At 35.6% G+C, this 23634-nt stretch overlaps 1 protein-coding gene across 3 annotated transcripts in view; it reads left to right on the plus strand.

Annotated features, from left to right (window-relative positions):
• The window catches only part of BCAS3 (BCAS3 microtubule associated cell migration factor), a 572392-nt gene that overhangs the window by 113036 nt on the left and 435722 nt on the right, over positions 1-23634 (plus strand). For all 3 annotated transcript variants that reach the window (XM_059997244.1, XM_059997243.1, XM_059997246.1), the window contains exons 8-9: positions 13836-13943; positions 15942-16018. In XM_059997244.1, coding sequence (XP_059853227.1) covers positions 13836-13943; positions 15942-16018 — 185 coding nt within the window. The remainder of the gene's footprint in view (positions 1-13835; positions 13944-15941; positions 16019-23634) is intronic.

A 23634-nucleotide genomic window follows, 5' to 3' on the forward strand; every position in this document is an offset into this window, starting at 1 on the left:
TTAAAACCAGTTGAGAGGTTTTAAAATGTTCTAATTCTTATTGATATTTATTTTTGGGGGAGGTAGATCCTTAGATTTTGCATTTTGAAGAGATATTTGACAGGTTGGCAAACTTGTCCTTTGTGTTATTGGGAAATGAGGCTTGATCATCTCATCTCTTGGAGATTCAGAGGATTTTGCTCTATTCTTGAACGATTGCACTTTGACCTTTTATCTACTGAAAATTTTACTTTTCTTAGCAGAAGTCAGAATAGTTGAACTATTTAGATTTGGATGGTAAACTCGTATTAGAAGGCGTATATATTTAATAAACAGACGGAGTAGAAGATGACAGATTAGCTGTTCCAAACATTCATAACTTTGTTTAAAGCTCTTTTATTTCCAGCAGAGTACCATACCTCCTACTTCACTGGAACTTTAATCCAATTTATTTGGAATTGCCTTAGATAACCATACTTATATATTATAAAAATACCTACTCATGTGTAATGAGTATTTTATTATTTAATATTTATTTCTTTAGGGGAGATGACTGACAGACATTTGTTCTTCCTTGAATATGTTCAGTCTTTTAAAAAATGACTATTCAAATATGTTGAAAAAATATGAATTTTAAAAATACATAAAGCACTATTACAGCTGAAAGGAAAATAGAGAAATCAACAATTAAAGTTAGAGATGAGGAATCCTCTTTTAGTAAATGATGCAACTAGGAGATAGGAAATCAGTCAGGATATAGAAGATATCAACTACAACATCATTTTGACTCACCTGATATTTATAGAATACTATATCCACATACTGTACATACAGCATTGACCAAGACTGACCATATGCTGGGTGATAAAGCAAGTCTCAAAAACAGAGTATGTTTTATAACCACAGTGCAGTTAAGTTAGAATTCAGTAATAAACATCTCTCTGTAAAACCTGTACAGTGTTTGGAAATTAAACAATGGGTAAAGCAGAGATCAAGAGAAAATAGAGCAGATTTTGAATTGAAAGACTGAAAAAACACAGCATATGAAAAATGGAATGTAACTAAAGCAGAGACAGGGGATGTTTATAGTGCTAAATGCTCATGTTTGGAAGAAGGAAGGTCTAAAACCTTTCACCTTAAGCATCTAAAAAAGAGGAGCAAGTTTACCTAAAATAAGTAAAAGGAAGAAAATAATAAATGGAAATTAATGAAAGGAAATGGACAAACAACAGAGAAAATCAGTTACGTCAAAAACTAGTTCTTTGAAAACATCATTAGTAGGACTGATTGAAAACCACACAAATCACCAATATTAAGAGTGGGCATTACTACAGATCTTATGGTCATTAAAGATAGTAAGCAATATCAGGATCACCTTTATCTTTGAAAGCTTACATGAAATGGACAAATGGAAAATAACTTAGTGAAAAGTTATTGGTAAGTAAAGACCAGTCAGTAGAATAATATTGCCATGGAGTAGTTCATAATTGTAAATAGATATTTCACAATTATTTCTATAAAGAAAGAGTACAAAACAGACATACAAGAACTTAGGGAAGACAGGGTGAGATAATATGAGAGACATGACCTATGGGAAGAACCAGAAGGACATAGCTCCACAAATTCATCGTAGAACTGACAAAGAAATTAGAAGGTGGAGAAGGAAGACTAGACAGAAAACTGAATAAAATGAGAGCTTGAGCAAAATGGGAAGAAAATTAGAACATTTGCATATTTCCCAAATAAGAGAAGCAAAGTAATGCAATGGAGGAAATGCCAAACATCAGAATGTTTAATCCCAAGATATATTATTGTAGAGTTCCTATATTTCAGGAACTCAGGCTCACTTCATATCCCCCTCAACTGAAGCACATACCTAAAAGACCCCTGAGAAAGTGTAAAGCAACCCAGTTACACTAGAAATGGAGAACTATATTTCAGGGGTCAGTAAAGGTGTCTCCCCCCGCCCCATTTTAAATTGATTAATTTGGCTGTGTCGGGTCTTAGTTGTGGCACGTGGACTCTTCGTTGCAGCATGCAGGCTTCTCTCTAGTTGTGGCACGTCGACTCAGTAGTTGCGGCATGTGGGCTCTCTAGCTGTGACGCGTGGGCTTAGTTGCCTCACGGCATGTGGGATCTTAGTTCCCCGACCAGGGATCGTACCCATGTCGCCTGCGTTGGAAGGCGGATTCTTAACCACTGACCCAGCAGGGACGTCCCTACATTTATATTTAAATTTATGATCCCCTTTGTGTTATTTTTTGTATAATGTATCAGGTTTAGGTCATGGTTTTTCCCTGTTCTTTGCTACTTCATCATTTTTTCAAGATATTAGCCTTAATCCGTTGAATTACTTTTGTACTTTCCTCAACACGTAAAGGTGTTTTTTTTTTTTCCGGTACGCGGGCCTCTCACTGTTGTGGCCTCTCCCGTTGCGGAGCACAGGCTCCGGACGCGCAGGCTCAGCGGCTATGGCTCATGGGCCCAGCCGCTTTGCGGCATGTGGGATCTTCCTGGACCGGGGCATGAACCCGTGTCCCCTGCATCGGCAGGCGGACTCTCAACCACTGCGCCGCCAGGGAAGCCCCAAAGGTGTTTTGTTTTGTTTTGTTTTTGCCATGTATGAAGTGCTCAGCGGACTATGTGGTCTCTGTGGTTGAGTTGGCAACTACTCAACTCAACCATAGAAAATAAATAAGTGGGTGTGGCTATATTCCAGTGAAACTGGCAGTTGGTGTTGGATTTGGGACATAGTTTGCTGATCTCTACCATACCCTAAAGTTTTTGAAAATTTTTTTTTAATAAGTTTATTTATTTTATTTTTGGCTGCGTTGGGTCTTCGTTGCTGCACCGTGGGCTTTTCTCTGGTTGCGGTGAGTGGGGGCTACTCTTTGTAGTGGTGGGCAGGCTTCTCATTGTGGTGGCTTCTCTTGTTGGGAGCATAGGCTCTAGGTGTGCGGGCTTCAGTAGTTGTGGCTGGCAGGCTCTAGAGTGCAGGCTCAGTAGTTGTGGTGCACGGGCTTAGTTGCTCCGTGGCATGTGGGATCTTCCCGGATCAGGGCTCAAACCCGTGTCCCCTGCATTGGCAGGCGGATTCTTAACCACTGCCCCACCAGGGAAGTCCCTTAAAATTTTAAGTATTGTATTTAGGAATAGTTTTTAGTGGACAAAGATTATTTAGGCATAAATGAAAAACAGTATCATAAATGTATAAACTGTGTAATGTTTATATTGTTTATATATGGATATATGAACTAACCTGCAGACTTTTTTTGTTCCCTGTACCATCTCTTCCATAATTTGAATTTCCATTGCATTTGTTTTTCGCTGTGGTGTTTTTTTTTTTTTTTTTTTTTTTTTTTTTTTTGCTGTACACGGGCCTCTCACTGTTGTGGCCTCTCCCGTTGTGGAGCACAGGCTCTGGACGCGCAGGCTCAGCGGCCATGGCTTACGGGTCTAGCCGCTCCGTGGCATGTGGGATCTTCCCGGACCGGGGCACGAACCCGTGTGCCCTGCATCGGCAGGCAGACTCTGAACCACTGCGCCACTAGGGAAGCCCTTCACTGTGGTATATTAAACATACTTGTATTATAAATTTATTCTCTATCCTTAAAAAAAAAGAACTAATATTTTTTGATATCTCCATGAAGGTAGACTATTTCTAAGTCATCTTCATATTTAATTGCAAATAATAGAATCTTACATTAAAAAAATACAGTGTATTACCTCTTTGCTTCTTATGTAGTATATGACCCTATTGAAGAACACCTGATTCCAACCTCAATTTTACATTACCTCCTGTTTTCATGTGGAGACTTTACTTCTTCTTGCCTGGTTACCTCCCCATGTAAAAGCATTGTTAGTACCACTCTCTCAACTTGTAGTGGTGTTGGAGGGTTTAAATACCCAGTGTTTATTCTGAACTTTGCAAAAGAAAAATGTTATTATTAACTAGGCTAATCACAAATTTAGTCTTTAATATGGTTAAGTTTCCGTTTTCTTGGCTTTTTCTTTTTAATTACTTAATAAAAAAACGCCACCAACTGGCTTTTGTTCTTTAGCAGCTGGATAAGAATACAAATAATGTAATACTATCAAAAAGTTTCCTCTTATATTTAAAGGATTAGCTTCAGTAACACATGTTGAAGGTTGTGCAGCTTTTTCCCATTTAAAAATAAGTGTTTCCATGCTTCTTGCAATTTGTGGTAGATTTAAGATGTCTTTGCTATTTTGTGTTTCACTTATACATGCATATTCTTGGAAAATGTCACTTTCTCAAATACTTTGTTCCGCTTTTCCTAATTTTGGTTCAATCTGTTAAATATCATGAATAAAAATAATAAAAGTCTTTGTAAAGGAAAATGTTATTAATGTTCAGAATTTTCAAGTCATAAAAGCCATATCTCACATTGCTTTAACGTGATGCTTATTGTATTGCATTACAAAAAACCTTTTTTTTTCAATTTATTTATTTATTTATGACTGTGTTGGGTCTTCGTTGCTGCGTGCAGTCTTTCTAGTTGTGGTGATCGGGGGCTACTCTTTGCTGTGGTGCACGGGCTTCTCACTGTGGTGGCTTCTCATGTTGCGGAGCACGGACTCTAGGCTTGTGGGCTTCAGTAGTTGTGGTGCACAGGCTCAGTAGTTGTGGTGCACGGGCGTAGTTGCTCCATGGCATATGGGATCTTCCGGACCAGGGATCAAACCTGTGTCCCCTGCATTGGCAGGTGGATTCTTAACCACTGTGCCACCAGGAAAGTCCCCCCCAAAACTATTTTGAAAACATTGTCCAGGGTAAGAAATGGCTATGATTCTAAAAAAATATATGACTATTAAGAAAAAAATTAGTATAAAAATTAAAAGTAGACTCTGTGACTCTGTGATAGAAAGTTATAAGTTTAGGGGATTAATATATATTATTTGTGATGCTTGTTTTCTATCAGGCATAAAAGATAGTTTGCATCTATCTAATACAACATTTTCAATCAGTGTTTAAATTTCAAAGATAAAGTGTAAGGTCACCATTATCATTCTTCCATTATTCTAAGTCTTCACAAAAAGCCCAAGATACCTAGGTCATTCCTCATTTTCTACATGCTAATAACCTAGCATTTGACATTAGAAAAGGGATTATTGAATGTTCTATGGAAATATGTACTTCAATAGGAATACTTAACTGCACATACCTAAAGATCTTATTTAATTTCTATTCTTTGACCATTTCATGCTCCTTGCTCCATTTAGTGGTTCATTTGATTAGGTCTCACTGTATTGCTGACTTTTCCCTTAAATAGTAATTGTTGGATCTGAAACACACTGTCAGAATATTTCCCAATGTTTACAACATGTATAGTATTATCTGTATATAAAACTAACTGAAGTCATGGATTGAGAGTTCTGACAGTCACTCAACCAAATTATGTGGTTATGTATTGTTGGTCAAATCTTTTCACTGTGTAACCCCGATTAAGAAAAAATTACTGGTATAACTAATGAAAATTAAAATAACTTTTTGATTAAAAGTACTTAATGCTTAGCATTTTAAAAGTTTTATTATTTGGAGACTCTCTGTTGTCCTAATAAAAGTATGTTGGCTTAATAAAAGGTTATCAACAATTTTAGTGTGTTACAGAAGAACCTGAGAAATGGAAGCCCACTCAGATTTGTTTCAGAATAGTTTATAATAGTAAAAATTTATTTAAAAGTGTATTAGTTTAACATAATTGTCTATATAGTACTTAAAGGAAAGATATTAATTTGATAGATTGAAAGAGTAAACAGTAAATCATGACTCTAGCATACACTGCTGAAATTTAATATTCAAATAAGTAAGTGAAAAGGCAACTGAATGTTATTGAAGGTAGTAGTAGATCTTTTTACTGTCTCTGTAGATTTGCTTTTCCAGACGTCATATCGTTGGAACTTACTTCTTTTTAAGGCAAAATAATATTACATTGTATGTGTATACGACAGTTTGTTTATGCATTCATCATTTAAAAGGACATATGGGGCTTCCCTGGTGGCGCAGTGGTTGGGGGTCCGCCTGCCGATGCGGGGGACGCGGGTTCGTACCCCGGTCCGGGAGGGTCCCGCGTGCCGCGGAGCGGCTGGGCCCGTGGGCCATGGCTGCTGGGCCTGTGTGTCCGGAGCCTGTGCTCCGCGGCGGGAGGGGCCGCAGTGGTGAGGGTCCCGCGTGCCGCAAAAAAAAAAAAAAAGGACATAGGGTTGTTTCCACTTTGTGGTTATTATGAATAATGCTGATATGAATATTCATGTACATGTTTTTCTGTCGACATATGCTTTCATTTCTTTTTTTTTTTGGCGGTACATGGGCCTCTCACCGTTGTAGCCTCTCCCGTTGCGGAGCACAGGCTCAGCGGCCACGGCTCACGGGCCTAACCGCTCGGCGGCATGTGGGATCTTCCCGACCGGGGCACGAACCCGTGTCCCCTGCATCGGCAGACGGACTCTCAACCACTGTGCCACCAGGGAAGCCCCATGCTTTCATTTCTTGGTATACATCTAGGAGTGGAATTGCTGGATCATATGGTAATTCTATCTTTAGCTTTTTGAGGAACTGCCAGACTGTTTTTCACAGTAGCTGCACCATTTTACATTCCCACCAGTAATGGATCAGGGTTTTACTTTTTCTGTATCCTTGCAAATACATGCTCCTTTTCAATTGTTTTGTTATAACAAACCTAGTGGGTGTGAAGTAGTATCTCACTGTGGTTTTGATTTGCATTTCACCACTGATCAATGATTTTGATAATCTTTTCATATACTTGTTGGCCATCTGTATATCTTCTTTGGAGAAATGTCTATTCACATCCTGTGCTCATTTTGTAATTGGGTTGTTTATCTTCTAGATGTTGAATAGTAAGAGTTCTCAATATACTTTGGATACTAGACCCTTATCTGATATATGATTTACAAATATTTTCTATTGTCTTTTAACTTTTTAAAATAATGCCCTTTGATACACAGCAGTTTTAAATATTGATGTAATATAATTTTTTTTCTTCTGTTGCTTGTGCTTTTGGTGTCACATCTGAAAATATTGTCAAATCCAAGATCATGAAGATTTACCCCTATATGTTCGTCTTGTATAGTTTTAGCTCTTATATTTAGGTCTTTAATACATTTTGAGTTAATTTTTATATATGATTTAAGATAGTAGTCCAACTTTTTTGCATGTGGACTTCAGTTTTCCCAGTACCATTTGTTGAAGATATTTGGTACCTTTTTCAAAAATTAATTGATCATAGATGTATGGGTTTATTTCTGGACTCTGAATTTTATTCCATTGGTTTATATGTCTGATGTCAGTAACACAGTATTTTGATTAATGTAGCTTTGTTGTAATTTTTGAAATCAGGTAACGTGAGTCCTCCAATTCTTTTTTATTTGGGACCTCTTACAACTTCATTTGTTTTTAGGTTGGCTTTTCACTTCTGCAAAAGCCGTTGGAATGTTGATAGAGATTGCATTGCTATTGTAACTAGAACTGCTTTCTTAACTTTTTATTTTGGATTGATAATTGCTGGTTTATGTATGTTGATCTTGTACCCTGAAATTTTCCTGAATTTATCAGTTCTAGTACTATTTTATGAATTCTTTGGAATTTTCTATATATAGCATCATGTTGTCTGTGAATAGAGATAGTTTTATTTCTTTTCCAATTTAGAAGTTTTCAGTTTCTTGCCTAATTGCTTTGGTTAGATCTTTCAACACAGTGTTGACTGTAGGCATCCTTGTCTTGTTTCAGATATTAGCGGAAAAACATTCAGTCATTTGTCACTTAGTATAGTGTTTTGCAAATGCCCTTTATCATATTTGGAAGTTCCCTTCTGTTCCTAGTTTCCTGTATTTTTTTTGTTGTTGCTGTGGTTTTTTTTTTTTTTTAATTATGAAAGGGTGTTGAATTTTGGCAGATGCTTTTTCTGTATTGGTTGAGATGATCATGTTGTTTTTTCCCCCTTTCATTCTGTTAATGTGATGTTGACTGTTAAGAGTTTATTATTTAATTCCACATATTTGTGACATGGTGATTATTTGATATACTATGTTTAATATCACATATTCATGAATTTACAGTTTTCCTCCTGCTTTTGATTTGTAATGTCATTCCAGCTTGGTTAGAGAGATTGTCTTCATTGTTTTTAAATTTAGTGAGACTTGTTTTGTGGCTAACGTAGAAGAAGAATGTGTATTCTGCCATTATTGGGTAGAGTCTTCTATAGGTTTGTTGAGTTTAGTTGATTTATATTGTTAATCTTAAGCTGTGTTCATTTTTTTTTCTTTCATTTTTTTCATTCTGCTACTTTGATGTGTAATTTCACTCATCTTATTTTCAAGTTTGTGAATTCTTTCTTTGGTCTATTCTGATATTCAGATAGGCTTTTGAAACCTTTAGTGCCTTTTTTATTTTAGTTATTGTACTGTTCTGTTTTATTAATTCTATGTGGTTCCTTTTTCATAACGAACCAGTATCTTTATTGATATTTTCAATTTGTGAATTCATCTTTCTCCCTTATTTCTTTGTCTATAATTTCTTTTAGCTTTTTGAGCATATATAAGACAAGTTGATTTAAATTCTTTATATAGGTTCTTCAGTGTCAGTTTCTCTCAGTTTATTTTTGTTCTTTGTATGGGCTATACCTTCCGGTTTCTTTGTGTGCCTTGCGATTTTTTGTTGAATGGTGGACTTTTTTTTTTTTTTTTTTTTTTGCGGTACGCGGGCCTCTCACTGTTGTGGCCTCTCCTGTTGCGGAGCACAGGCTCCGGACGCGCAGGCTCAGCGGACATGGCTCACGGGCCCAGCCGCTCCACGGCATATGGGATCTTCCCAGACCGGGGCACGAACCTGTGTCCCCTACATCGGCAGGCGGACCCCCAACCACTGCGCCACCAGGGAAGCCCTGGTGGACATTTTGAATATCATAATGTGGCAACTCTGAACGTCATATTGTCCTCCCCTCCCCAGGGTTTGCTGTTTTGCTTGTTGGGGTCTGCAGCCACACACTGTTTATTGACTTTTTCAAACTCTTTTTGTAAAGACTGTGTTTGGGACACTCCTTTGAGTGTGTAGTGATACCAGCTACAGCTATGCTGTAGCCTTTACCTCTGGCTTGTGCAGTCAAAAGCTCAGCCAGAGATGCAAGACTAATGTCTTCACAGTTCTTTGTTGAGCCGACATTGGCTCTGGGCATGTGTGCTGTATTCTAGATTCCCTGGTATATCATTCAGTGTACACACACGCATATACAGAAACACACATGTGATTTTCATTTCAAGGAATTGGCTTATGTGACTGGGCTGGCAGGTAAGAAGTAGAGTAGGCTAGCAGGCTGGAAACTGTCAGGTAGAGACTGATACTGCAGTCTTGACGTAGAATTTCTTCAGGATTATGAATTTTTATAAATTGAATCTCTATATTCAGTTTTATAATCTGCTATCTTTCATTTCATCTCTTATTTCTTCTTCATTCTGGAAATTTTTCGAGGTTTGTCCTATACAGTTTCAATTTTCTGAATAAAACTTGGACTTCATTAAAATTACATACTCCCACTCTTCAAAAACACAGACTGGGATGGGAGAAAACACTTGCAAAACACATATCTGATAAAGGACTGTTATCCAAAATACACAAAGCTCTTAAAAATCAAAAATAAGAAAACGAACAACCTGATTAAAAATTGGGCAAAAGACCTCACCTCAAAGACAATATACAGATGTCAAGTAAACATATGAAAAAGTGCTCCATATCATATGTCATCAGGGAAACAACAAGGACATACTACTACACACCTGGCCAAAATTCAGTTCACTGAATATATCAAATGCTGGTAAAGTGGAGCAACAGGAGCTCTCATTAATTTCTGGTAGGAATGCAAAATGGTAAAACCACTTTGGAAGACAGTTTGGCAGTTTTGTTCAAAACTAAACATACTTTTACCATAGTCAAACAATTGTCCTGCATAGTATTTACCCGAAGGAGTTACGTCTGCCCAAAAAACTGCACACAGGTGTTTATATCAGCTTTATCCATAATTGCCAGAATTTGGAAGTAACCAAGATGTCCTTCAGTAGGTGAATGGATAAATAAAATGTGGTACATCCAGATAATGGAATGCTATTCTGGACTAAAAGCTATCAAGCCATGAAAAGAAAGGGGGGAAACTTTAAAAGTGTATTACTGGGCTTCCCTGGTGGCGCAGTGGTTGGGAGTCCACCCGCTGGTGGAGGGGATGCGGGTTCGTGCCCCGGTCTGGGAGGATCCCACATGCCGCAGAGCGGCTGGGCCCGTGCGCCGTGGCCGCTGAGCCTGCGCGTCCGGAGCCTGTGCTCCGCAACGGGAGAGGCCACAACAGTGAGAGGCCCGCGTACCGCAAAAAAACCCCACAAAAAACGCAAAAAAAACCGTGTATTACTAAGTGAAAGAAGCCAATCTGAAAAGTATACATACTGTATGATTCCAACCAAACAACATTCTGGAAAAGGCAATACAGTAAGACAGTAAGAAGATCAGAGTTCGCCAGGAGGGATGCACAGGCAGAGAACAAAGGATTTTTAGGGCAGTGAGACTATTCTGTATGCTACTGTAATGTTGGATATATGTCGTTATAAATTTGTCCAAAACCCATACGATGTACAACACCAAGAGTGAACCATAATGAAAACTATGGAGTTTGGGTGATTATATTGTGTCATTATAGGTTGTAGCAAATGTTCCACTTTGGTAGGGGACGTTGATAATGGGGTAGACTATGCATGAATGGGGGCAGAGGCTATATGGAAAATCTTTGTACCTTCCTCTCAATTTTGTTGTGAACCAAAAACTGCTCTAAAAAATAAAGCATATTAAAACTTTTAAAAAAATGTGATGGGAAGGATTACAGAGAAAGTAAGAAATAATGAAATAGGCAACGTACCTAGATGAAAACATTTAGTGTTTTCTTCTTGGGTTTATCTTCTATGCTATAGTTTCAGGATTTGCTTTTAGGAAATCCAGTTTAACTATTTTGTTTTATATTTAATTTAACCTTTTCACTTTCAGTAATGGAAGTTTTAAAAAATTTTACTCTTTAAATAATTGTAGTCAACTCTCTTCACGGAAATGAACTGTAAATTCCATACCTTTGGCTCTGGGAGGACTAGTCCTTTGCTAATAAAAGCTTTATAACTTCCTTTATGTGTATAGGTTATGTATACAGCAGGTAACAGATTGCTGCAATGCAAAAATTTTCAATATATGTCCTGGTTCCTCACTATAAAACAAGTTACATAGGTAAAGGGAAGGTCAGTTAAGGAGAATTTGCATTCATTTCTATTATATATTTATCGTTAAAAGTACTAAATAACTTTATATTACCCCGTTGATATTTATGTGTTGGAAAGGCAGTGGTGCCTGGGCACAGTTTAGAGTCCTTTAACCAACGATTTAATAATACAAATTACGTCATTTCTGCTTTTCTTTCCAACTCTGGTTTTGCTTGCAATAGATTCAGTTACATTCTAAATTAGATTCTCTGCATTTCTATGCGAACTTTTTTTCCTTAAAGTATTAATTAGGTTTTATCTTAAAGTGAAGTCACAATTTTAGGTTTAAATGTCAGGCGCAAACCTGTAAAAATGTTAACCCATTTGAGCTCTAGAAATCTAATGAAGACTTCTGTATACAGCTTTTGACACTGCTTGGTGTATACTAGAGTACAAAGTAAAAGCTCGTTTCTATATTTTAGAATAACACACGTCCTTTCTGTTATGGGGCATGCATTCTGCTGATGTTATAGAAAGCTTTCTCATCAGCCTACCCATGAGGAAAATTAAGATTGTCTTGCTGTGTCCCAGGGAAATAGTCAAGGCTTTTAAAAAGAGAGAAAATAGAGAACAAAAGGATATGTCAGGCGTGTACACAACTGTGTTATTGGCAGATAGCATGACTCCTTTATGAATGTGTGACTTTCTGAAAATTCTGATTTTAAAAGAATTATCTTTTTGTATTAGGCATTGAATAAGAGGTTTTTTCCATATATAAATAGAATTTTTAGATCTACCAAATCTTGTTCATTCAACTCTAAACTGAGCCTTCACAGCATTTGTTTTGTCTACTTCTATTGAAGGCTCTCTGCAGGAAGAATCTCAGTTGTGACATTGTATGGATGCCAGTGAAATGATCAGAATTCAAGTTTCTAGTGTACCGTGGCTATAATGAGCTGCTAATTGAAGGTGACAAGCTGTTTTTTCCTTCCCAGTTGGTCTGGCAAAATGTTAGATTTCGTTCATTATTAACTCATTGCTTCTCAGCAGAGGACTGGATTAATTAGTTGGGAACATTAAGAAAAGAATTTTTGCCTTGTGTCAATTTTAGAGGTTGAAGTTCAAGTTTTACTAGATTCTCTCCCATCTCCACTTTCACCAATTGTATGCACTGGTGTAAGTCCCTAGCACAATCAAGACACAGCAACATTTCTGTCGCCCTAAAAGTGGCACCCATCATGCCACTTTGTACTCTGTAGCTTCTCTCCTTTTCTGGTCCCTGGCAACCACTGATCTGCTTCCTATTTATTTTTTTTTGGCTGCGTTGTGTCTTCATTGCTGCGCGCGGGCTTTCTTCTCTAGTTGCGGCGAGCGAGGGCTATATTCTTCTTTGCGGTGCACGGGCTTCTCATTGTGGTGGCTTCTCTTGTGGCGGAGCTCAGGCTCTAGGTGCGCAGGCTTCAGTAGTTGTGGCTTGCAGGCTCTAGAGCGCAGGCTCGGTAGCTGTGGTGCACGGGCTTAGTTGCTCTGTGGCACGTGGGATCTTCCTGGTCCAGGGCTCAAACCCGTGTCCCTTGCATCGGCAGGTGGATTCTTAACCACTGCGCCACCAGGGCAGTCCCAACTTGTTAATGTTTTTGTTGAGGATTTTTTATGTATATTCATGAGACATATAAATATATCGGTAGTTTCTTGTGAGGTATTTATTTTGGGGATCATGTGTTACTGGCCTCATAAAATAAGTGACTCCTATCTTAGAAAAGAGTTTGTGTAGAATATCTAAACTTTTTTGTTTAAATGATTAGTAGAATTTACAACTGAAGCCATTTTTAAGGATTTCTTTGTAAGAAGTTTTAAATTATGAGTTTGGTTTCTTTTATAGATACTGGAATATTCAAATTATCTGTTTCAAAGAATTGGGTTTACTTTTTTCTTTGCTTACTCAAGTTTTGTTTCATTGATTTGTTGTATTTTATTCATTCCCTCATTCCACTTTCATTTGATTTAACTTGCTCTTTTCCTACTTTCTTAAGGTGAAAACATTGATCTCTTCATCTGTTCTAGTATGAAGGAACACGTCTTTATAATTTAAATCTTATCATTTAGAATGCGTATTTATGTACATTTTAGAAAGAGGTCTCGTTTCTGATAGATTCTTGATTAGGGTTGAACTGTATCAATCTACATATTAACCCTTATATTAATGGTTTGTCTTTTATTATGGGTTTGTCTGTGTATATATTGCAATTTGTGTTACTAGGTTTTATACTTATACAATCAAATTCTCACAAATAACTGCAGCTTTATTTCTTTCTTGTAGTAATTTCTTATGCACGTACCTTCTATACTGTGTTGAGTAGAGTGGCCATATTCTTCAAGTGTTCTTCTCTAATCCCTGATTTTAGGGTGAAAGCTTTCAGTATTTCATCATTATGCAATTGCTAATTTTGTTGATTAAAGTCCAAATCAATTGCTTGTATTATGTTAGTAAGAAAATTTATTGCCCCTCCCACCTGTTAAAACATAATGGCTTTTGTTTTTATTTATTTGTTTATTTATGTATGTATGTATGTATTTATTTATTTATTTTTTAGCACAAGTCCACCTTACTGTTGTGTGGATTTATATTCACTTCGTACTGGGGAGATGGTCAAGTCCATTCAGTTTAAAACACCTATCTATGATCTCCATTGCAACAAAAGGTAAGCAATTTTTCAGGTGTTTCTTGTGCAAGATAACATACCTCCTGTGCACGTAGTGCATTTCCATTATCATTGACTTTGATATAATAATAATAAAAAAGTCACAAATATGTCTTCGGAATTCTGCCAAATATAAGTAGCTCTTAAGATTTCTTAATGTTTTCAAACTTTTTGTCTTGACCCATTAGTGAAATAATGAAATGGAAAAGAATAAAAGTGCCTGAGCAAACATATGAAGGTTAAATATTGCTTTGAGGAACCTTTTTATATGTATAACATAACATTTTATATATAACTTTTTGTTTAATATATGTACTTCTATATGTTTACTGGTTTATGATGGGAAATGTAATTTTCCTGTTAGCATTCATCAAAACAAAGCTTATTTCTGAAATGTAAAAAAGGCTTTTAAATATTCTTATTTTTTTGCACTTCACAATGGAGCTAAAAGAGGGACCAGCTAGATTTTTCCTAGCCCCATGATGCTAAATGTCTTATCAAGGTCATGGCTGCAAATTATGAATCTCATTAAAGAGCAAACACATGGAACATGGAAAACAAAAAATAAATTTTATAATAAAAGACTCTCAGGTTAGATTTTAAAGAGATATTTCAAAAGTGACTCAGAAAGTTTGAATGTAAAAGGAAGGGTAAACACATACCTGACAAATACAAACTAAAAGACCAAGACTTTGATATTAATGATAAAAATATTTGAATTCAGTACAAAAATATGAAATAAGACAAAGAAAAGTTCAGTGATACTGTGTAATTCATAATGAAGATCTAGTTATTATGTATATTTAAACTTAAAATAACATCAAACAAAATTATATATGACATAGGAGGTATACTCATGTTATTTCTGGGATAATGTAATTATTCAGTGATATATTAAATTATTAAAAGTTAACATTTTGGGGCTTCCCTGGTGGCACAGTGGTTAAGAATCCGCCTGCCAGTGCAGCAGACATGGGTTTGAGCCCTGGTCCGGGAAGATCCACATGCCGCGGAGCAACTAAGCCCGTGTGCCACTACTGAGCCTGTGCTCTAGAGCCCACGAGCCACAACTACTTAAGCCCGTGTGCCTAGAGCCCTTGCTCTGCAAAAATAGAAGCCACCGCAGTGAGAAGCCCGAGCACCGCAATGAAGAGTAGCCCCGGCTCGCCGCAACTAGAGAAAGCCATGTGTAGCAACGAAGACCCACTGTAGCCAAAAATAAATAAATAAATAAATAAAATAAATTTAAAAAATCAACATTTTTAAATGGGTGGATCTAGTAGTTAAAGATTTAACAACAGTTGTAAGGAGCAATACTCTAAAATGCAGTTTATAAAATAACTTCATTTCAGATACATTTTAATTCTGAAAATTTATAACTTTTCCCTAATTATTTATAAATCTTGAACTTTGGGAGAAATACAGATTCTGATTAATTTTAATATTTCAATAATCAGAAATGTCTCATTTACACTGAATAATAGTTATCTGAGCTTCCTTTCTCCCTCCCTCCCTCCCTCCCTCCCTTTCTCCCTCCCTCCTGCTCTCATTTTGGCTCTTGTGTTGGGAAATTCAGCAATCATTTTAAGTGCCAGGTTGTATAAATCCATTTTATGTTTAATTCCATGACTTTGAGCCAGCACTGGAAAAACACTTTTAGTAAATAGCCAGCAGTTTATTGATCTCATACATTCTTAATGAAGATAGGTTCATTTGATTTATAATGAATGAAAATGAAATTTTATTTTGAGGTGTAGTTCTCCTGTGACTTTTCTTCCTTTCATCTTGTCTCTCTTGATCATATTAAGGATTTTGTGACTGTATTTTGACATTTAATAAGCAGATGTTTCTAGCCTATATGCTTTAAGAAGCGTTTGATTTTTAAAAATTCCTTTGGTATATACTTACTTAAATCTAGATGATTTAACTTATTTATAGTTCAGTTTATAGAATTTCACATTAACATTTTCTTTTGTGGTTTTTTCCCTCTAATTTTAGGATCCTTGTCGTAGTATTGCAGGAGAAAATTGCTGCCTTTGATAGCTGTACTTTCACAAAAAAATTTTTTGTCACAAGTACGTATCAACTTGATTTATTTCCTATCATATGCATTGAGTTTATACTACTTACTTGATAGAATCAGCAGACTAATTGGAATCATAACATCAGTATTTCATGCTTATTCAGTTACTGTATTTTTATGTTTCTGTGATGTCTTACTTAGTAATATAATTTTATGGTATATGTGTTCAACCCACAGTGCATTTTCTTCATATTACTGAGGAAGCCTTGTTGTATACCTCAGCTTTTCCTTATATATTTTCCTTGAGTCGTTGTGATTAATTTAGATTTGTGTAGCTACGTTGTTAAATTACTTAATTAACATAACATACTTGTGGACATAACTGGATTATCATTCATGAGGGAAATGTGTCAGTCTTTCACTCCTTCTTTCCCCCACCTGTCACAACTCTGCCTGGATTTGCAGAAATAAGCCTAGATTCTGGATCCAAACACACACACACACACACACACACAGACACAGTCATACAGAGAGAGTGATTGTTTGATCAGTTGATCTATTTTTTAAAAAATTGGCCCGTGCAGTTGTGGGAGCTGGCAAGTCCAAGATTTGCAAGGCAGTCCAGCAAGCTGGAAATTCCAACAGGGGCCTTGTCTGGAGTTACATTTTTTTTTTTTTTTTTTTTTTTTTTTTTACTACAGCCTAGTAAAACAATAGTTTTCACTCTTTCGTATTTTAACTCTTAACACTCACCATCAAAGCTATAGCTGTTTTTTCAGAGAATCTGTTATGTGTATGCTGCAGAAATAGTTCTGTTGGAACAGAGCTCATTTTTGTTATGTGTAGGGAATCCCAATCATACTGTTGCATCTCCTGAAATATCAGAACTATTTACACACTTACTCATCAGATGTTAATCCATGTATTAAGTTCTGAGTAGGAGACATTATTCCTTTCTGGTTAGAGCTCATGTTCTTGTTAATATCTTGCAATCTATATGTTATTGCATACATTATATAATATATACTATACTATATATAACACATGAATAATTCATTGTAATATATAGTTTATCATTTTGTAGCCTATGAAGAAGAATACAACTCACCTCCTTGATCTTGTAATCTTTTCTCTCAGAGATCTACAGAGATAATAATGGAGATCATGTTCATTGACATATTTTTGTTTTATCACAAGTTTACACCATTTACAAATTTACATTAGTATCTCTAGCACCTAGGGCATTGGCTGGCACAATGTAGGCTCTCATTAGCTATTTCTTGAATGACTGAGTACATTAACCCACTTATCAGTCAGTTATTTCATACTGATCAGAAATTTACTGATGTTTTAATAATGATTAAATATAGATTACCAGGAAGGATCTTTTATTGTTTTATCTATAAATTAAAAGTTTTGGGGGAGCATACATTTGTTAATAACATCTTCATTCAAAAATGTAGTATATATATAATATAGTAAGCTTTGAAAATTACATGGCCTGTTTTAGCATATTAATTCTTACAGATCTTATGCGTTAATATATTACCTTATAATTATATCACTCACTATTAAAATTGAAACAAGTAGAGAAATAGAGGAATCATGTATGAGTCTTTCCATTTCTTCCAGGTGTGTGAGCTACAGAGGAGTGAATTAGAACAGAGTATGAATATTTCAGCCAGATTTAGATGCCAGTTTTTCCTGAGTATTTGTCTTTACATCTTATCAGTAGTCTTCTGTTGTTTATCGTTAATCAAAGATATGTGTGTGTTGGCTTCTGCAAAGTTAGACATCTCTGTTGCAGGTCCATTTTAATTTTATACTCACAGATAGCTCTTGCTGCCTCAGCTGAGTGTTAAATTGGGGAGAACTCTCAAATCATTATTTGTTAAGATAGTTTATTTAAATGACAATATATGTTTTGAAATTTAAACCTTATTTAAACACTGGGCTCTACTGCGCTGTGCATGTTGAAAGTAATATTACACTTGCTAATAGATTTCAGTTTTCTTCTCTGTAATAAATGGTAGGGTATAAAGTCAGTTGTCACAGTTACTAAAGAGAAGTTAATATATGTAAGTAAGTTACTAATGGAGAGTTAATAATATTATTATTATTCTTTATCCACTAAAAAAAAACTAGCATAAATAATAATGCTAGTTTTTTTTAGTGGATAAATAAACCTTATAGATTTTTCATTGATTAATACCCACTATAGAATTTTAAAAGAAAAAATTAAACTTTATTATAAAGAAAGAATTAAAATAATTAGATGTGTGTATTTCATAGTTAGAGTCAAAGGACATAGGCTTTGTAATAATTTTGATACATTGGAATCAGAATAGGCTTTTCACAATACTCTGTTTTGTTGGAGAAAATGGGCAATGTATTATTTATATTATAATAGTAAATATTATATTTATATTATAATAGTAATTTTTAAGCTTAGATGATCTAATTAAATTTTACATAAAATCATGTAGATATAACCTGTATCTTTAATTGTTTATATCTATGTATGAGTGAAATTTGTCTCAACCAGCATGTCTGTTATTTAACTAATGGGTGATAGAAATGTATTTGTTTCAAATAAGGACCTACAAATAAGAAGATTTAAACAAAACCCTATGCACTGTAGGCTATAATTACAATTTATTTTTTAAGAGAGTTTTGTTTTTGCACATTGATGATTTTGCAGCTTTTCTGGGAGAGTATTTTGCAGTCTGAGATTTTGCGATAGAAGAATTTGTTTTTGGAATGTCCTGACTTGGGTTAACTTACAGGAAGTACCTAAAGGCCTTGAGTCAATTGGCAGGATCAATATAGAAACTGGCACATTACAGAAATTTCATATTTTCATGGGATTTTACTGTACTTTCTCAATTAAACCATTTATAGTGGAAATAAGAGTGAAAATACCTTTAAGCAGAAGATGAGAGACTATAGTATGTATTCTTCTTACTTTTCAGTCTTACTTGAAATCATGAAGTTCTTGTAGAAAGGTGAATTTTTAGTCACGTTAAAATGGTGAAATGAACCTTTGATTTTCAGTCATTTTGCTTATTTGATAAACATTAGTCATTTAGTGATATGGCAAAAATATTGCATTTTATTAAATTACTAAAGCCATAGATATACCATTTCACTTCCTATGAGTGTTATTTTTTTGATGCCTTTTTTCTTTTTTTAAAAAAAATTATTTATTTATTGGCTGTGTTGGGTCTTTGTTTCTGCGCACGGGCTTTCTCTGTTTGCGGCAGGCGGGGTCTACCCTTGTTGTGGAGCATAGGTTCTAGGCGCGCGGGCTTCAGTAGTTGTGGCACGTGGGCTCAGTAGTTTTGGCTCGCGGGCTTAGTTGCTCCACGGCATGTGGGAGCTTCCTGGACCAGGGCTCGAACCCGTGTCTCCCGCATTGACAGGCGGATTCTTAACCACTGTGCCACCAGGACAGTCCCTAAATGTTATTTTTTTAAAAAAATTTATTTGGGGAAATATATACAATTATTTAAAGACGGTAGTATAATGAACCACCATGTATTTATCATCTAGTTTCAATAAGTACCAACTCGTGGACAATCTTTTTCATTTATACCCTTCCCAAATTATTTTGAAGCATATCCCTGACATATAATTTAATCTATTATCTATATTTAAATGATAAGAACTTACAAAATCATTATTTCTGTATTACCAATTGATCAAATAATTTATCGTCTAAACTCTGAGGTCTTTTGATTGGAACAAAGGCCTTACTTGATGTAACTGTGGTCAACAAGTGTAAACTTGTACATTCCTTCCAACTGAACTCTCAAGGTTTTTGGCATACAAAACCTTCTTTATCAAAATCCAGTGTCCTTGCTAAATCTTTATCTCTACAACCCATTTTCATGCTGCTTATGCTACATTTTCTTTGAGCCACTCATAAATCTCAGTTCTTTGCAAGTGCTCTGTTTTCCTGCCTGAAATGGCCTTTTCACTAGCAGTCTCTCTTTCCACAGTGACTTAATCCTACACGTCTTTCTAGCCCCAGTGTAGATGTTAGTTCTTATATGATGTATTTCCTGATCCCCTTAGTTTAAGGAAGCCTCTCCTTCTTCTAAATCCCCAAAGATAGCAATTCCCAAAATCTATCCACAGAACAGTAGACCTTCAACATGCTGTGTAAATCAGGATGCCCTGGTCAAATAAACTTAGGAAATGCTGCCTTCTATTGGAGGATGCCAGTGGTGATTAGCATTTTAATCTGTTTAAATTTATTTACTATATTTCAATATTTCCTAGATTTATTAGATTACAGTACCGAATACCCTTTGGGAATGCTTTTATAGTGTAATTTTTCCCTCTGTTAAGACACTTAATTTCTATGTTATTGTATGTGTCTTCTGTCTACTTGTTCTGTCTTTGCCGCTATATAGTAATTTCCTTGAGAGCGAAGTTATTCATCTTGACTTGGATTAAGGAAGTAGGTCCGTCATGCAAGGTATAATATATCCATTTGCTCTAGCTAACTTAAAAATATTTCTGATGCTTATTTTTGGTTCTTACAATAATAAAACTCAATTTGCTAAAGATGAAAACATTTATCACAACTATTTCTACTTTCAAAGCATCAGTGGTTCTTTTCCAAGATGTTTAGCTAGCCAAAAGCGTTGAGAATGTAGTACAACTGTATCAAAAGTTATCAGATAAGGAAGAAAGTTATTCATATAGGATCAGTAGTCATCTCTAGAGAAAGTGATATAGGTTTAAACTGGGAATTATAAATTTGGTGGGTATTTAAAGAAATGAATATATGAATGCATATATGAACAAAGTTTCTTTTTCATGTTGGAGTTAAGTACACAGCTTCTCTGAAGTGTGAGTTTATTTGAAAATTATACCTTTGTAGTGATTAGCTCTTGAGTATCTCTCCAGTATCTGGAGTATTGTTTCCCCTTTCAGGAGCAGGAGCTTCTGTTTTTTAAGCCTTTAGGAAGCACAAAATATCAATTGAGTTTGATAAAAATGAGTGTTCTTTTTTTTTTTTACACGTTAATATTGTTTTAGGATCTTTGCCATATAGTCCCAAATGCTTCCCTCTGTATTGCTGGACTACTGAACAGTTGAAACAAGTATTATTAAAATATTAGTCTCATATTGTGTGAATTGTTCATGATAGGAAGAAGAGATCTGGAAGGATCACTAGTGTGTCTAGTGTTGCAGTCAGGTGCTTTATAAGTGGCATGCAGCAAGTCCTGGTTAAGTGGAGTGGAGCCCACAGTAGTGAATTTTCAGTAATTTCTGATTCATTAGGATTATCACTTATTCTGTGACTGTACTGCTTGTAAAATGGGTCTCGTGGCTTGAGGATGCCATGAAGTCTGTTTAGTATGGATTTCTTTAAGTCTGAAATGTATGTTAAATGTTGAAAAATGAGGTAGTATAAAAGTACAACTGTCATTTCTTGGTGATAAATGATGGAAATAAGTGTAATAAACTATGTGTTAAAATCCAGTGATATCTTTTGAAGATAGATGTCTAGTATCGTTGTCAGAACACACCTGCGTAACCTGGAAGGGGGTATGAGAAGGGGCTTTTGGGATTCTATAATGTCCTGTTTTTTGTTTTGGATGCTGCTTTTATGCACGCATATGTTTACTTTGTTGACTTGGGTACTTCTTTATCTATATTATATTTAAATACATAGTTTACATTAAAAAAAGAGTCCAGAAAGCATCAAGAACAACAAAAGTTGTGATTTCTCTCCTCACACTCTGAATGCCGTTCATTGTAGCATTTCACAGCAGATCTCCCCAAACCCTTCATCTATAATACTCTGGCCAATAGTAGTTATATATCTCATTTCATACTTCCATTTTCTCACCATTCTTAGTTACATATTATTTTACTTTACTTGAAAACCCTATAAACCAGATTTATTCAAGGGTTGTTAGGTTCGTGATATTGATGATATTTAACGCATGCTTGTATGAAGAAATTTAGCTTCTTTTCTTTGAAATACAACTTCATCTTAAGGGATTTTTATCAACATTTTGAACAAAATTGAGCAAGACTTAATATTTAAAATCAAGGAACACATGGAGCCATTTCCTAACTTTAAATAAGCTTATTTTCCCCTAATTTTTGCAACCCCCACCCCCATCCCCATTCCTTTAAACAGACTGAAACTTTTGGCAGGTGGAAAGAAGCATGGTATAAGTTATGTGTGTTTCTCTGAATTTGGGTTATTCCATGCTTGTAAGCCAGTTTTGCTTGGGACAGTGAGAAGTACAGGATATAGGGATTGGAGGACAGGGGAGCTTATAGGCATACTGAGAATAGCATTCGTGGTAGCCCATTTAGTTTTTTTCCCCCATTGATTGGTTTCTAGTTATTAAAGAATTAGTACTAAAGCCCATGTAGAATGACAGATTCTTAATGAGGATATTGTTTTGTTCATGCAAGCATTTAATTTCTAAAAGAGTTTGAAAAGCTCTTGTGTAATACAATCATGATTGCCTAAGTTGTGTATGAATACAATGATGAGACTGTAAAATAAGTAGAGACAGCTGTGTCCATCAGAGAAAGCACCATGGGAATTTGTGCCAAAGGGTGGAAGGGCAGGTAAAGAGAGCTGATAGAGAACTGGAAAGGGAACACAGCCAATATGATGAGAAAGGAGACACCTTCGTATTTGGCTGTACAGAAAAGGTGGCCTTGAGCAGCTGTCTGATGTGGAAATCCAAAACCCACGTATGATTAAGAAAACAAAAGACCAAGACTGATAGATGTCATTAGCAGTCATTTCCAGTGTGCTTAAGTTTAAATGCAGATATGAAGTCTCCAGAGAGACCAAAGGATTGTATAGGAAGTAACTCTTTCCACTGGCTTCTGTTTTTACTTTGAGGAGGAAAATTTATTCCTTACAATCCTAATGTTATTTCTTAGGGTTAGAATGTGTATTTTTCATTTATGTTAATGGTGAATTACAAATAAGGAATGTATTTTAAGGATCTTTAAAATGTAAAATTAGTTTTAATTTTGGGAAGAGGAACCTTTCTTTTTATGTTTCTAAGCAAGCTTGTAACATTGATAAGAAGAGATTGGCAGGTTAATGTGGCATCTAAGACCAGTTCAAGTTAAAACCCTGTTCTTTTGGTTTCCCATCTGTATACAACAGACTAGGCTGCCATGGTGTTTTCAGAGCCCAAGCAGGTGTTCAGTATAAAGTGGACTCTAAATAACATGTATGCCATGAACTAACGTGATTTTCATATTTTCTGCACATAATTCCCACCCATTGAACCCGTTGAGCCTTTGAATGGCATTACTCTGTTTCATATACATAAAAAATAAAGCAAAAATAAAATCAAGTTTTAAATTCAAAGCTCATGGAACCTTAAGAGGGTCATTAATCAGGAGTAAGATGGTCAAATAAATCTCTGAAATGATATTTAATATTTTATGTGCTTATTCTTTCTGGAGAGGGTTTCATAGTCCTTTTTGAACTTCATTCAGTGTGTGGTCTTTTGTGACTTGTGTCTTTCACTGAACATAGTAGAAGATTATATTTTTTAGAGCAGTTTTAGGTTCACAGCAAAATTAATCAGAAGACACAGAAATTTCCCATATAACCCCAGCCCCACACATACATAGTCTCCCTCTCCCCCATTATCAGCATCCCTC

Source organism: Delphinus delphis, chromosome 19 (genome assembly GCF_949987515.2).
Source record: "Delphinus delphis chromosome 19, mDelDel1.2, whole genome shotgun sequence".
NCBI lineage: Eukaryota > Metazoa > Chordata > Mammalia > Artiodactyla > Delphinidae > Delphinus > Delphinus delphis.